The 14,617-nt window shown below is 48.8% G+C and overlaps 1 protein-coding gene across 1 annotated transcript in view; it reads left to right on the top strand.

Annotated features, from left to right (window-relative positions):
- Nucleotides 1–14,617, top strand: part of DSCAML1 (DS cell adhesion molecule like 1) — a 342,119-nt gene that overhangs the window by 294,420 nt on the left and 33,082 nt on the right. The window contains exons 15-17 of the mRNA XM_060103740.1: nt 5,920–6,087; nt 7,272–7,342; nt 12,506–12,746. Coding sequence (XP_059959723.1) covers nt 5,920–6,087; nt 7,272–7,342; nt 12,506–12,746 — 480 coding nt within the window. The remainder of the gene's footprint in view (nt 1–5,919; nt 6,088–7,271; nt 7,343–12,505; nt 12,747–14,617) is intronic.

Here is a 14,617-nt window from a genome sequence, read left to right as displayed (position 1 = left end):
ATAAGCTTTTCAAAATAATTTTAAAATAAAACACAGAAAGAGAGTCTGGAAAACTCAAGCCGCCCCAGCCCCCTTCTCCCACCAACTCCAATTCACCTTCCAGGTCTTAGCATAGATCCAAGGTTTTGTTTCCTCAAAAGCTTTCCAGACCCTTCCTCTCTTCCTTAACATAGCACATGGTCATTGGCCAGCTGGCTCTCCACTCCCCTAGAGGGACAGCACCTGGCATAGCGTCCACAGCAAACCTCTGAGCTGTATTCGCCTCTTGAGAAGCCACTGTGTCCGGGCACTGGGCTCGTCATCCTTGATACAGGTTTCAGCAAGGAGGAGCCCTGCCCTCAGAAGCTTACAGTTCAGTTGGGGAGAAAAGTCAGCTCACAGCCAGCACCCCTGGGAGGTCACTCTCAGTGCAGGAGGCGGGCCATAGAGAGGAGGAGGGGCTCTGCCCACAGGGGTCTTCAGGGAAGCATCTCTTCGGTCCCTATAGACGGACGCTCCACTGAGCTGGGAGAAGATGGAATGCTAACAGGCCTAGATTCAGGGAGATGGGAACAGCCGAGCCCCAGCGAGATGCAGCGCTCTCCAGGGAGCAGCACGTCTAGCAGAGGGTTCACAGACCCGGTTCCTGGTCAATAAGACTAAAATGTGCTCTGGGCTCCAGGTTGGGGGAGAGGGGGGCTCTGGGCTGAGCTTTTCCTTCCTTGGGGAAGGTCATTGAGAGCTACTAACAATGTCTGTGGTCCCAGAGAGAGACTTGGCATGGCACCTTGAAAAGGATCACCAGGTGTCAACAGGAAGGAGAGGTATCCAGAAGCTGAGTGAGCAGGCTGCCGCAGCCCTGCATCTGGGACAGGTGATGAGCGGTGGCTGGGCCTCAGTGGAGGCAGAGGACACGGGGAGGAGAGGAAGCCCACTGTGTTCATCTCACACCTCGGGGCTTCCCGAGTCTGGGCACAAGCTCCCCAGGAGAGCTCCCCATCTCCCCAGAAAGATGGGCCAGCATCTCCCTGCCTGGCTGATGTGGCCTGTCGGGGGCGGGGAGTGGATGCCTGGACTGTCACTCGGGCCCCTCCCCTATTGCTCCTTTTGACTGCCGCTCTGCCCTCCTCCCCCATGCTGCCCCATTGCCCACCCGGCCCCTCCACTGACCGCCCCCTAATGTGTGGAAACCTTTCCTGGGGCACTGCTCAGCAGGGCGAAGCTGAGAACATCACACATCTGGAGAGCAGTGCAGAAGGAGAGGTAGGCAGGGAAGATGCTATTTTCAGAGCTCATCCACATCTTCCCCCAACCCCCTCTGGCTCTCCTGAAAGATGAGGAATGGCCATACCCCACCCCAGAGCCAGGATGGATGGCAAGGTGGAGAGGAGGGTAATGAAAACTCAACCTCAGACTCTCCCATCCACAAGGGCTTTGCACCTGTAAAAAAAAAAAAAAAAAGCAAAATAAATCACAGGATCAAGAGCACAGAGAAGCTGGCTGGTCCTTTCTCCTGTCTTTAGGTAGGACTACTCCAGGCCGCCCCACTCAGACGGGCATCTATCCTGGCACTTAGGAAAAGGAATCCCATGGGAACTGCAGTGAATTACCATATTGGAGTCAGGCAGATGCCGTGAGCATAGCACAGCTTCCTTGTCTGTGAGGGGGAAACAGTAATGCCTACCTTGTGGGATTGTTTTGAGGAATAAAGAGAAAGCATCTAGCATGGGGCTATAGTCAACCTTTAAAAAATGTAAGTTCCTCTCCTCCTTCTAACTCAAATACTTCATGTGGCAATTTATAGTCCTGTGGGACTTGCAGGCTGAAATATGTGTCTGTCAGTCAGCAGCGTGTACTGAGTGCCAATAATATTCTTGCAGAATCATGCACCAGCCATGTGGTAGGGAACGAGAAAGAACACGGAGACAGAGTGTTGCCCTTGGAGCTTACAATGCAGTTGGAGTGAGAATAAACACTGTGTACACACACTCGCATGCACATACATACACACACACACACGAAGGCACTTCCAGGACCATTACAAAGCACTATCCAATCACGTGTAATACACCACAAACTGAATTACATGAGAACTGTAAAAGGTATCCTAGGGAACAGATGGATGACTCAAAGGAGGGAGGGGCATGTGTATGTGTGTGTGTGTGTGTGTGTGTGTGTGTGTGTCTAAGTAGATCTTCTGCCTGCAGGTGGAATAGTAGAACAAGAACAATTCTCAAAGCAGAAGACTTGGGTTGACCAAGTGTCAGGGCTGTATGATCTTTAGCAAGCAACTTAAGGTCTTTGGGCATCTTTACCTATCAGTGGAGACAATAACACATAATCCAAGGTGGCTGCAGGGATTATGTGAATGTGATGACTTATGTGCATGTGCCTAGCACAGAGCCTGACACAGAATAACCCTCCATGGGTCCCCATCCTGTGCCCCACTCTCCCTTCCCCTCTTCCTCTTGCCCCAGACCACACCCATCCTGGGTCTGGACCATCTGCCCCTGACCCTCTTCTGTGTTACGACTGTGCCTTTGCCAGGTTTTCTGCCATGTTGCTCATCATGCTAATTTTCCAAGGGAAATTACCAGGTCTGCCCTTTCTAAGCCATCCCGCTCACGCTGACTTCTCCTGGCCCCAGGCAGCAGAGTAATAATACATGAATGCTGAATGATAAATAGCACCGTCCACACAAATGTATCAGATGGCGCCGTGCAGATTTAAAAATGCAGACACCACATTGCGCCCCTGTTTTCCAAGCAAGGAGCAGGGATGGGTTCTTTGAGGATGGCCCTCCAAGCCCAGAAGGCAGCCTCGTGGCGTGCGCCATCAGCCACCATGGGGTGAGCCAGCCCAGTGTGGCGTGGCGTCCTGTGTGAGCTGGAGTGGGGCTGTGAGAGGGTCTGGTGTTGGGATGTGGTGAGTGGTCGTGGTGACCCAGGGAACCTTTTCTCGGTGCTGCGGAGATTGCCATGGTGGGCTCAGAGCTGTGATGCAAGGAGGAAATCAGAGATGCAGAATGGATTTGTTTCCCAAGCACAGGCAGCTAAATGCTCCAGATGTGGCTTTTGTCCAAACTGCTCCCCCTTCTACAGTGAATGTGTCCCCTGAAACACCAAAGGCCCCAGGTCCCCTCCCAGCAAGCAGCCCACAGAGTGGAAGGCACTGACATCTCCCCAGCCACTTCCTTATTTTTTAAGAAGAATATTTTGCATCATATACCCTTTGATGAAGAAAAGGAGAGAGAGCCCTTAATGAAATATGTTAATCTGGGTAAGCCAGGCTTATATGAAAGGGAATATTAAAAGAGACAATATTCACCAAAGCCAGCTCAGTACTCTGAGAGCTGAAAAGGAAAGGGAAGAAAATAGGGCCCCTGATTTCAGCTATTCAGGTCAGAGAGATGGCAGTGATCAAGTATGGAAAATCAGCTAGAGACCTCCAGATTTGACTCTGATGCATTAGCCTGCAGGCGCTGTGGGGAGAGAGCCATTTTGTGCCAACATCAAAGATGATTTGGGAACACAAGGGCAAATCCACCTGCAAACGACTGGCAAAAGCAGAGCAAAAGGAGGCCACTCTCTGGGGCATCCCCCCCGCCCCAGCCTTCCTGTGACTGGCAGTTGAAGGAGGCAAGGGAGGGAAAGGCAAAGGGTATTTCTTGTGACTACAAAATGCAGAGGAACTGCGAGTCCAAAGTCCAGGACAACAAAGTGGCTCTGATCTAAAACCAACAGTGGGTTTTAAGTGCCCAACGCGTGCCAAGTGGGCAAGATGGGCAAAGTTTTAGACATGGTTCCTGCCTTCAGGGAGCTTATCTGTGTGTAGATGGAAATAGAAGCCAACGGTGGGGAAAGTGTATGGAGTGAGGAGAGCCTAGGATGGAGCCTTGAGGAACCCGAACCATTAACGGTAAAGTAAAAAAGATGCACCTGCAAAGTGAAGCGATGACCCAAGAGAATAGGAAAAGCTAGAGAGTGTTTTAATAGGAAACCCAAGAGAAAAGTGTTTCGGGAAGGGAGAGGTCTAAGCGTTGAACACACCTGAAAGGCCAGGTGAGAAATCGGCCTTGATGACGTGAGCATCACCTATACAGTGGAGATATGGTGCTGATGTCATTGGAAGGGGTGAAGAGTAAATCGTGTCCATCACTGCACCTGGCACATCACAGGTGCTTGATAAATATTAGCACCTCTTTTCTTTAGCCCCTCTGTTTTCAGACACCGCATGTGGTCTCCTTCCTCTGCCGCACTCATCAAAAATGAATGCACTGACTCATGATCACTGTCCCTCTCCTGTAAACACAGGCAAATCATGTATGATGTGTGAACTGGAACCAGCTCCCAGAATGCCGCAGAGAGAAGTGAACACCTGCCTCCGCATCGCTAGCCCATTTCCTCCCAAACCAAAGCAGTACCCACAGCAGTAGGAGCCTGCATATTTGCAATTCTGGCTTAACCTGCCAGCCATAGTGACTCTTGGGCAGTTGGGGTGCTTTAAATGACAAGGAGAAAATACTGTTTTTCTGAGCATCCACTGTCTGCCATTTGTGACTTTGGCTCATGAAACCAAAGAATTAAATGCAAAACTGCAGATGGGGAGCTGGGCCAGTGCCCTTCACAGATGCCAAGCCTGTGTGGCTAAAAGTGGTGTTTTGAAAAACGTCAAGACCTCAATTAACCAGAACCTTGGGGGATGGGAGAGTCTTTTCGAGTGAACCAATTCTCCTGATTTACCAGGCATTAGCTTAAAAAAAAGTCTTCCTAAAATTTGTTCTAGAACGTGCTAGCCTCCCTCCCTGATTTAGGGGTTAAACTGGAGTGAATACAATCTAATCTTTTCTACTGAGAATTTTCAGGATCCTCTACTGCGGATTTAAAAGACATGGAAAATTAGACTGAATAGTCACACCAGGATGTGCCCTGGGAAGATTTTTAAGCCCCACTATCAGCTAGTTTCCTTGTGCTTTGCCTTTTTGTTTCTTTTCAAAGCAAAGTGCCAATAACGTAATCTGGTTATGAATTCTGCGTTTGGAAGGTCCTAGGCTGAGGCGTTGCTGTGACCGCAACCCCTTCCATGTCTGTCTGGAATCCCCTGGTAGGTGCACAGCACAAATATATTGAATGAATGACTGGATTCCTCTGGAGATGCCGAGTGTTTCCTGTCACAGTATCCCTGAGTGGTATTTATCTGGTATTTTTCACATTCTACAGTTTTGCTAAACATTAGCCCTGGAATGGGCTGCCAGTCCCCCTGGATGAATCGGGAACATGCTCACCCTTTGTTGGCTTCTGACTGTAAAGACCCAGAGACCATTCTCTTGCTGGTGAGAGAGAGGGTAGGGTTTGCCTAGGGACTCTGGCACATGGTTTGTCCCCCTGGCAACCCAAGAAACAGTCAAGACCACCACCACACAAATGCACAGGGAAGGCAATACAGAAGCACACATAGGAGGAGAAAGGGGTATAAGACTTGGCTTCCCCCTTTGCACTGGGATCATGGGTTGAGGGGGTGTCTCACAGTTATAACAGGTCTCTGATGTGGTCTGAGAAACCAGGAACAAGGGCACTGGCCAATCAGACCCTCAGGAATAGCAAGCAAATGGTGATCTTGGAAGGGACCATAGGAAACATCTGACCCCCATCTGAGGTTTGAGTTCACCAGGCAGCCCAGGGCAGAGAAGGGTTAAGCTCCCTGAGTTTCCAAGCGGTGCATTTGCTGCTCCCATCCTCAGGCATCCCTTGGTCACTTGAGCTTAATGGAACAGAACCCTTTGGTTCTCTGTGAAGTTGTGAAGGCTGTCTTGCTTCAGTCTCTGTGAACTAGACCTCTTCTGGGCATCTGAGTTGACGTTGGGATGTGCTGCTGCTTGAGGCTGGAGAGGGGTCCTGGAGTTTGCCTGGCTGTGGTTAGAAATGGGTGTCCTCTGTCCAGATTCCTGGGACTTCAAGCAGTCCACACGCAACATCTCCCCAACCATCAACCAGGCCAACATCGTGGACTTGCACCCGGCATCCGTGTACAGCATCCGCATGTATTCCTTCAACAAGATTGGCCGCAGCGAGCCAAGCAAGGAGCTCACCATCAGCACTGAGGAGGCCGGTGAGCACCTCGCCCAGCCACCCCTGCACATGGGCTCGGGACATCTGGGGCCACACCCACCCTGTCCACTGGCAGTGGGCTTGCAGTTAGAAGAGGAGAAGGGAGAGATTCCAAGGTGTTTGTGTCTGCCTCTGGATCATTGGAGATTCTTCCGTCTGACCTTTTCCAGATGGGGTTCCCGATGCAATGCTTTCGGGAGCTGTCCATGGTCCTGCCCCCACTCACTTGACCGCAGCCTGTCTGGAAAGGACAGATATGCTAGATCCGCAAAGGATGGGGGTGCTAGTGCCCTGAATTACCTCCTGTGATTTTTGTCATGAAGTTTTCCTGAGAGTTTAAACAAAATTTTCTTTGCTGTATTTTCTCTTACCTGTCATCACAAAATATAAATTAATACAAAAAAGTATATATAACATACATGTTCCATTTTACAAATAATAGTAAAGAAACACTAGTATAACCAACACTCATTACCACTTACCAGAGGTCCTCCATAGGCCCTTTCTCAATTGTAACCTCTCCCCCTGAAGTAACCAGTATCCCAACTTCCTTCCTTTCCTTTTTTATACTGTCACCACAATGTATGTACACATAACCCATGCCATTTAGTTTTGTCTATTTTCTAATAGAATATATGCATGAAATCATACTTCATATATTCTGTCTTCCTTGTTTTGATCGATATTCTTTTTGTGAGCTTCATGTCATCAGTACAGCTGTACCATTTGTGTATTTTCATTCCCCCCAAGGGATATAAGCAGCTGTAGAGTTACAGTCATCAGATGGACAAACTTCTACCCTTAACCAAAAAAACGCCAAAATGTTTTCCAAAGTTTTGTACCAACTTGCTCTCTCATGATCAGTGTTCAAGAGTCCCTGCCACTTCATATCTTTGTCTGAACTTTGTACTATCAAACTTTTAAAAAATATTTGCCAGCCTGCTGGATGTGGAGTAGTATTTCATAGTCATTGTTCGCTATATTTTCAGCAAATTATGGAGAATGAAGGGGAAATTTAAACCCTATGATCATTTCAGAAGGACTCAAACAAAGGTTCTCTGCTTCTGTAGACGAGCTTTTCCTTTCTCCCCAGCAGTCCTCCAGCTCAAGCATGGGAGTAAGAACATAGGACTCTCTTCTTCCAAGACTTGACTCATAATGTTGTTTCTCCCCACCACCCCCCAGCTCCTGATGGGCCCCCCATGGATGTAACCTTGCAGCCAGTGACCTCACAGAGCATCCAAGTGACCTGGAAGGTAAGTAACTTCAAAGGCAATTTCCTCTGAAATACCTCCTTTCTTCCCCTCTCAATCTACAAATGAAACCCTAACAGACTGGCTAGTCTCTGGTCTCTTAGAGTGCCCAACCCCGTTTATTGCTAAATCCATGAGGTTGGAGGGGTGGAAAGAGAGGAGGATAAAGGGACTGGTTTCCTCACCAATCCCCACTCCCTTCTCCACCCTGACTCTCTTATGGAGGCCCATGCCTAGGGTGGGATGAAGAATTTGTCAGTGCCAAGGAGGGAAGATGGTTCTTCCACCATGCTGGTCTGTCCTACACACCCCACACGTTGTAATAAGTCTGGAGTTAGGATTGATTATGTGTAAATTTCAAAGGGGCCCTGTGGATTATGGGATATGAAACGACAGAGTCTCACCCTTATCTTGGCCCTGTGACTAGAGCTGGGAGGTAGGGTGAAGCCACCCCCTATATTCTCATGGTAAAGCATTGAACAGGGAGCTTGGTCTTTTCAGGTCTTTGTTTCCTCCTCTATAAAGTCAGGATTAAAAAATAACTGCCCTCCCCAGCTCTGGGGGAGGGGAGCTGCAGAGAAAACAAACCAGTATGTGCTGCAGCCCTTTCTAAGGGGAAGAAACTTGTAAATCTAGAGGGTATCTGAAGACTGTCACTGAGGGGAAATCTTCGAGGCAATTCCACAGCTGGGCAGAGAAACAGACCAGAATCACCTTGAGCAGGACCAAGAAATGCTTTCCTGGGTAACTCTGGCCTCATTGCTGCATCCTTGCCATGGGCACAGAAGGGCTGTCCGTCCTTGATGGCTTCCTGTTGCACCGCATTTTCCAGTGTCTGAGTATTTTCTTGCACTAATTTATCTGACCCTCTATTCCTGTGGAGTGGACAGAAGAGGTATTTTTATCCCCACCCGTCAGAGGAGACCACGGTGTAGAGATGCAAGGTGACTTCCATGGTCATTCAAGTCGTGACAGGTGCAGAACTTCAGTGCACAGAGTCTGGAGCCCCTGCCCAGTCTCCTCACCAGAGCTTACTGCATGGAGGTCAGGAACAGAGAGTTTTCTGAGTCCCATCCATGTTCTTCTTCTTGGATCTCTCCCATCTCAACAGTGGGGCTTGGGGGGGGGCTGCCTCATCTTCATCTGGGATCAGAGTCCAAGGTCATCTTCTGACTTGAACTCCTGGTGGGAAAAGTCCAGGTGCTTTAGTCCTCCTTCTGGGCCCTTCAAAAAGGTAGACTCAAGAATAGGAGATTCAGAAGGGCCTAATAATATTTTTCCTAAAAAGACTACATGCCTGGACATGTACACACACATGACACACACAGACATACACATACACACACACACATACACACACACAAGGCAACAGAGCCTGGTTCCTTCCCTCCCCAGAGAAATGACCAGGATAAAGGTGGGACAGAGGCTGGGCATTTGGTCCTCCCCGGGGAACCAGCCCTCCTAGCAGATACCTCCAGAGCCATGGTTCCCTCCAGGTTCAGATCTGGGTGCCAGGGCTTCTCTCAGAAACTGGGGGTGAAGCCTGGAGTCTAGTCCCCAAGTCTTGTCTGCATCCTGACTCTGCACCCATTTCCTGAGAATACTCCAAGGAAGCCTGGAGGTGGGGCAGGGCTGAATAAGTATGTAAACCACTGAGACATTTGGCTACAAAGCTCCGACCTGGAGGTTGATAAAAATTTAGAATCAGATTTATTTCTCCAAAGTCTCATAATGAAAAATAAAATTGATTAGAAAGTTAGAACTTGAGAATGAACGAGCCCATCAATAAATTTGGGGCTGACTTCTCGGGGGATTTTTTTTTTTAACACCAAGAAACAGATTAATGAAAAATAAAGATTCACTTGAAAGATAAGTCACTTCATTTTAAGACTCTTTCCACGAGATGGATCACCACTGCTTTATGACATAAATTTGCAATCAGCCCTATTGATTTCTTAATGCTTCAGAGAAATATTGTTAAGACTGATTTAAATCCTGAGTGTGCCTGTTTGTGGGGAGGTGGGGCAGTATGGGGGAGAGGGGAGAGAGAGGGAGGGAGGGAAGAAGGGAGGGAGGGAACATGTGCCAAGATTTATAACAATATGTGAATATCTCTATGTATGTAGCAGGGTATGCCTGAATGCCTATCCAAGGCCTCTGCCAGTACATTTTGATGTGGTACTGTGTATATCACACATATACAGGTGTATATCATGGTGTAGGCGGCTCTGTGTATGTAGGCATATGTGTCATTGTGTACTGATGTATATATCAGTGTGTTTCAATACGGACGTGGGTATGTAATAGGAGAGTATATGTCAGTGCGAAAACAAGGGCACCTTGCAGATATATTTGTGTCTATAATAGATGTCTGTCTGAATGTGTGAGTGTGTAGATACGAACCCAAATTCAGAAATTTGCCCCCTTACAAACTAGCAAACAGGACTGCCCAAGTACAGAGAGAAACATTATTCAGGCATTAACAAAAAGTCAAGTCAATTAAATACATGCACACCTAGTTAATGAGTTCAAAACAATTATGTTAAATTAAAAACTTCATTTTATTGCATTAACAGTGAGCTTAAAAATGCACTTCAGTTTAAACATTCATTGAATTTTTAAAAACGGGCTGTTTTACTAACTTAATTGTTTCTCATCACACTATTTTTTAGTACAATAAAAGGTGGGCTTTTAAATTAACTGCATTGTCTTTAAAACCCTGATTCAAGCTGTTTTTATATGCACTGGGGTGTGTGCTCTCTCTCAGTATATAGACGGGTAGGCCCCCTCATTAAAAGAGCCAGTTTCTATTTGTGGGTCTAAATGTTTCTGGCCATGGGTAGGTGTGGATTGGGATGTTTGCTTTGATGGGTCTGGATGTGAAGGGATATATTGGGATCCAGTGTGTGTGTGTGTGTGTGTGTGTGTGTGTGTGTGTGTGTGTGTGTGTGATCATGTATGAGAATGTCTGTGTTGGTGAGTGTTTACCTGTTGATGTGTTCTCTCTCAGAACACCTATGTGTATGGCTGGTTGGGTATCAGGGTTCAAGCTGGGGGTGAGAGTATGTTTCCCACCCTCCAGGCTGATGCCAGTGGAGTTTTCTCCCTTTGCCTGGCCAGCTGGGATCAGTCCTTCATTCCAGACGGCCCAGGCAGAGCTCCGAAGTGCCCCTTTGTCACCGGCCTGTCCTTGCCCATCTCTGTCCCTCCATCCAGGAGCTGGCTTCAGGCCTCAGCTCTCAACACACCCCAGCCGTTGGCCAGGATGTCAAGGGCAATCCAGCTCCAAGAGGAGCTGGGCCTACATCAGAGTCAAGGACTCTTTTTTTTTTAACTTGTGGTAAAATATACATACCATTGTATTTACATAAAACTGAACATTTTAACCATGTTCATGTGTTAGAAGCAACCGTCACCACTGTCCACCTCCAGAACTTTCTCATGATCCCAAACAGAAACTCTGTGCCCATTAAACACTAACTCCCCACCCAGCCATCCTCAGCCCCTAGTAACCTCTATTCTACTTTCTGTGTCTCTAAATTTGCCTATTCTAAGTACCTCAGAGAAGCATCATACGATATTTGTCCTTTTGTGTCTGGCTTATTTCACTTAACATAGTTTCAAGGTTCCTCTATGCTGTAGCATATATCAGAACTGCATTCCTTTTTAAGGCTGAATACTATTCCATTGCATGTATAGACTACATTCTGTTTATCCATTCATTTATCTGTGCACACTTGGGTTGCTTCCACCTTTTGGCTGCTGTGAAGAATGCAGCTATGCATATGGGTGTAGAAAAACCTCTCCAAATCCCTACTTTCAATTCTTCTGTGTATATACTCAGAAATGGAATTGCTGGATCATAGGGTAATTCTATGTTTAACTTTTCGAGGAACTGCCAAACCACTTTCCACAGTGGCTGCGCCATTTTACATTCCCACCAGCAATGCACAGGGGTTCCAGTTTCTCCACATCCTCACCAACAGTTGTGATTTTTCATTTTTTGATAATAGCCGTTCTAGTGGGTGTGAAGTGGTATCTTGCGACTCTCTCTTTTTATTCAAACTAATTACCTACCTCCCTCTCCATTGGGTTACGTTTTGTCTGCTGTTGCATTTCTCCCGGGCCCCTGAGCCCATGCCCAATGATATCCCTATTCATTCATTCATTCGCCCATTCATTTATTCAATAAATATGTATTGAAGCACTATTACATGCCAGGCACCATTCTAGACGCGGAGAACAAAATAGGCAACTCTCATCCCCACAGCACTTACATCCCAATGGGGACAGATAGTCAAAGACATAAGTAAACTCTATAGAATGTCAGATGACACTACTACCATGGAGAAAAATAAAACCAGGAAGAAATGTAAGGAGCACTAGACAGAAGGCAGGGAGCACTCTTACATGAAGAGCTTAGGGAAGGCCTCATTAAGAAGGCAGCATTTCAGCAAGGACACCACAGTGTTGAGGAGGCGAGCCATGTAGGTGTCCAAGGAAAGAGTGTTCCCCTGGATGGAAATGTGCCTGGTGTGAACAGCAGAGAGGTGTGTGCAGGAGCATAGGAAGCATAAGGGAGAGGAGATGGGTCCAAGAGGCATGGGGGTGGGGTCAGATCATGTAGGGTTTTGTAGCCATTGTAAGGACTCTGGCCTTGACTCTGGGTGAGATGGGAGCCTTTGAAGGCTTGGAAGCAAGGGAGTGACATGATCTGACTTTGGTTTTAAGATCATCCTCTCAGGGCTTCCCTGGTGGTGCAGTGGTTAAGAATCCGCCTGCCAATGCAGGGGACACGGGTTCGAGCCCAGGCGTGGGAAGATCCCACATGCCGCGGAGCAACTAAGCCTGTACCACACAACTACTGAGCCCGTGAGCCACAACTACTGAGCCTGTGCTGTGGAGCCCGTGAGCCACAACTACTGAGCCCGCACATCTAGAGCCCGTGCTCCGCAACAAGAGAAGCCACCTCAATGAGAAGCCCGCGCACCGCAATGAAGAGTAGCCCCCGCTCACCGCAACTAGAGAAAGCCCACAGGCAGCAACGAAGACCCAATGCAGCCAAAAATAAATAATAAATAAACAAATTTATTTTTTTTTTAAAAAGAGCATCCTCTAAGAATGTCACTGTGTCTGTCTCCTCCCCACCCCACCCCATACTCACAGGCACCCAAGAAGGAGCTGCAGAACGGTGTCATCCGGGGCTACCAGATCGGCTACAGAGAGAACAGCCCTGGCAGCAATGGGCAGTACAGCATCGTGGAGATGAAGGCCACTGGAGACAGCGAGGTCTACACCCTGGACAACCTCAAGAAGTTCGCCCAATATGGGGTGGTGGTCCAGGCCTTCAATCGGGCTGGCACGGGGCCCTCATCCAGCGAGATCAATGCCACCACCCTGGAGGATGGTGAGGGCACCAGTAGAGGGTAGCGAGCGGGTACAGATCTCAGCTGTGGGCAGAGCCAGGGCTGCTAGGGAGGGCTCGGGGCCCTTCCCTGCTCCTGAGCCCCGTCGTGGTCCTGTGGTCCACACAGGCTCCCTGGATCCCTCCATCTCCTCTCACCCATTGGGTCCTTGAGGGATGCTTAGTCCATTTAGCACTCCAGGCCTCTCCATCCATTGGCTGGCTGTCTATCCATCGCTTGCTCATGCTCTGCCCTTCGGTCTCTCTATTGATCTGTTGTCCTGTCTGAGCGCCTGTCTGTGCACCTGTCTGACGCTCCGTCCATGCTTCTCCCTCTGCCTTTTCCTCCTTCCTCATTCTGGTCCCTCACCCATCTTTGTCCCCAAGCTCTTTCCTCTGCACTCTGGGTCCTGTTTCTCCTCCCTTACATCCTCCAGGTTGGAAAAAGGGCAGGAGCCACGTTACCTTTGTACTTCCGGGCTGGAATCTGTCCACCATCTGTTTTAGGGACCTGAGATGAGACTGTGGAGTTACGATATCACAAGGTCCGTGGACAGAGGATTTAGGGCCCGATTTTTAAAACTGAATTCTTTGAGGACTGGAGTACTCCAACTCTGATGAGTGAATTAAGGGGCCCGGTTTCTCAGGGGAGGGGGTTAGAAGGCAGCAGGAGCCTGCCTGCTCCCCAAGCACAAAGAAGAGCCAGCTGGTACCTGAGCCTGTGCCAGGAAGGGAAAGGAGATGTGATCCTTGATGCCCCCCAGAGATAGAGCTGGGCTGGTCACAGCCCCCCAAAGAGCAGATTAAACAGAGCTTCCTTCTTGATGCTCCAGCCTAAAACCAGGATGTGAGATTAAAAGCTGTCACTAAGTCTGAGCCTGCCCCCAGCAGAGGGAGGGAACTGACTGCCCCAGTAACATAATGCCATCACCCCATGGCCATCAGGATACCCAGCATTCCACCCTTTTGTTAAGCATTCCATCCTTTTGTTAAGCAATGCCCTCTCCCTGCCTCATTCTCTCTGAAAATGCAGACACCCTTGGGAGGGAGGATGCATCAGGTCAGAAACGCGTGAGAATAGATTAGCTCGTACCAGTGGTTCTTAACTTTGGCTACAAATTGGAATTATCTGGGGAGTTTTAAAAATCCTGTTGCTTCATCCCCAGAGATTTCCATTCCATTGCTCTGGGGCACAAGCTAGGCTTTGAGAGAGAGCAGGTGTCTAGCCCCAGAGCACTGGGCCCCTGGGGAAAAGGAACACAGAGAGAGGGAAAGGTGCACAGAATGCACAGAGGTACAGAGAAGCACCTGAGCTCCCCTGCCACCAGCTGCCCAACCCCTCCACCAGCCCGAAGCCTCACCAGCCCCCCACCAGCCCCCTCCCTTCCCTGCTGCTGGCCACGGGCCCGGCTGGACTGAGGAAGATCAGCTTGTCGCCTCTTAGCACCATCAGTACGAATCCCAAGCAGTGCTCTGACACAGTGGTTCTCAGACCTGAGCGCACATCAGAGGGCTGTAAACAGATGGCTGGGCCCTCCCCCAGAGTTGTGCTTCAGCAGGTCTGAGGTGGGGGCCAAAAATGGGCACTTCTAATAAATTCCCAGGTGATGCTGATGCCGCTGGTGTAGGGAGCACCTGTGAGAACCACAGCATTAACAGCCAGGTCATTACCCATAAAAGGAGCCAAGGCTCACGGAGGTTAAGAACCTGTCCAGAATTGCCCATCTAATGAAGAAGAGTCCAGGTCAAAATGCAGGCCTGACCCTGAATCCCATCCTCTTTCTACTTCACCTTATTGTTACCCTGTTGCTTGGGGGCAGGGCTGGATGCAAGACCAAGTGACGTGGATGCAGGATGCTCAGGGAAGTCATGTC

Source organism: Mesoplodon densirostris, chromosome 7, assembly GCF_025265405.1.
Source record: "Mesoplodon densirostris isolate mMesDen1 chromosome 7, mMesDen1 primary haplotype, whole genome shotgun sequence".
Classification (NCBI taxonomy): Eukaryota; Metazoa; Chordata; class Mammalia; order Artiodactyla; family Ziphiidae; genus Mesoplodon; species Mesoplodon densirostris.
The sequence above is the reverse complement of the archived record's forward strand: the minus strand, read 5'-3'. Positions and strand labels throughout refer to the sequence as shown.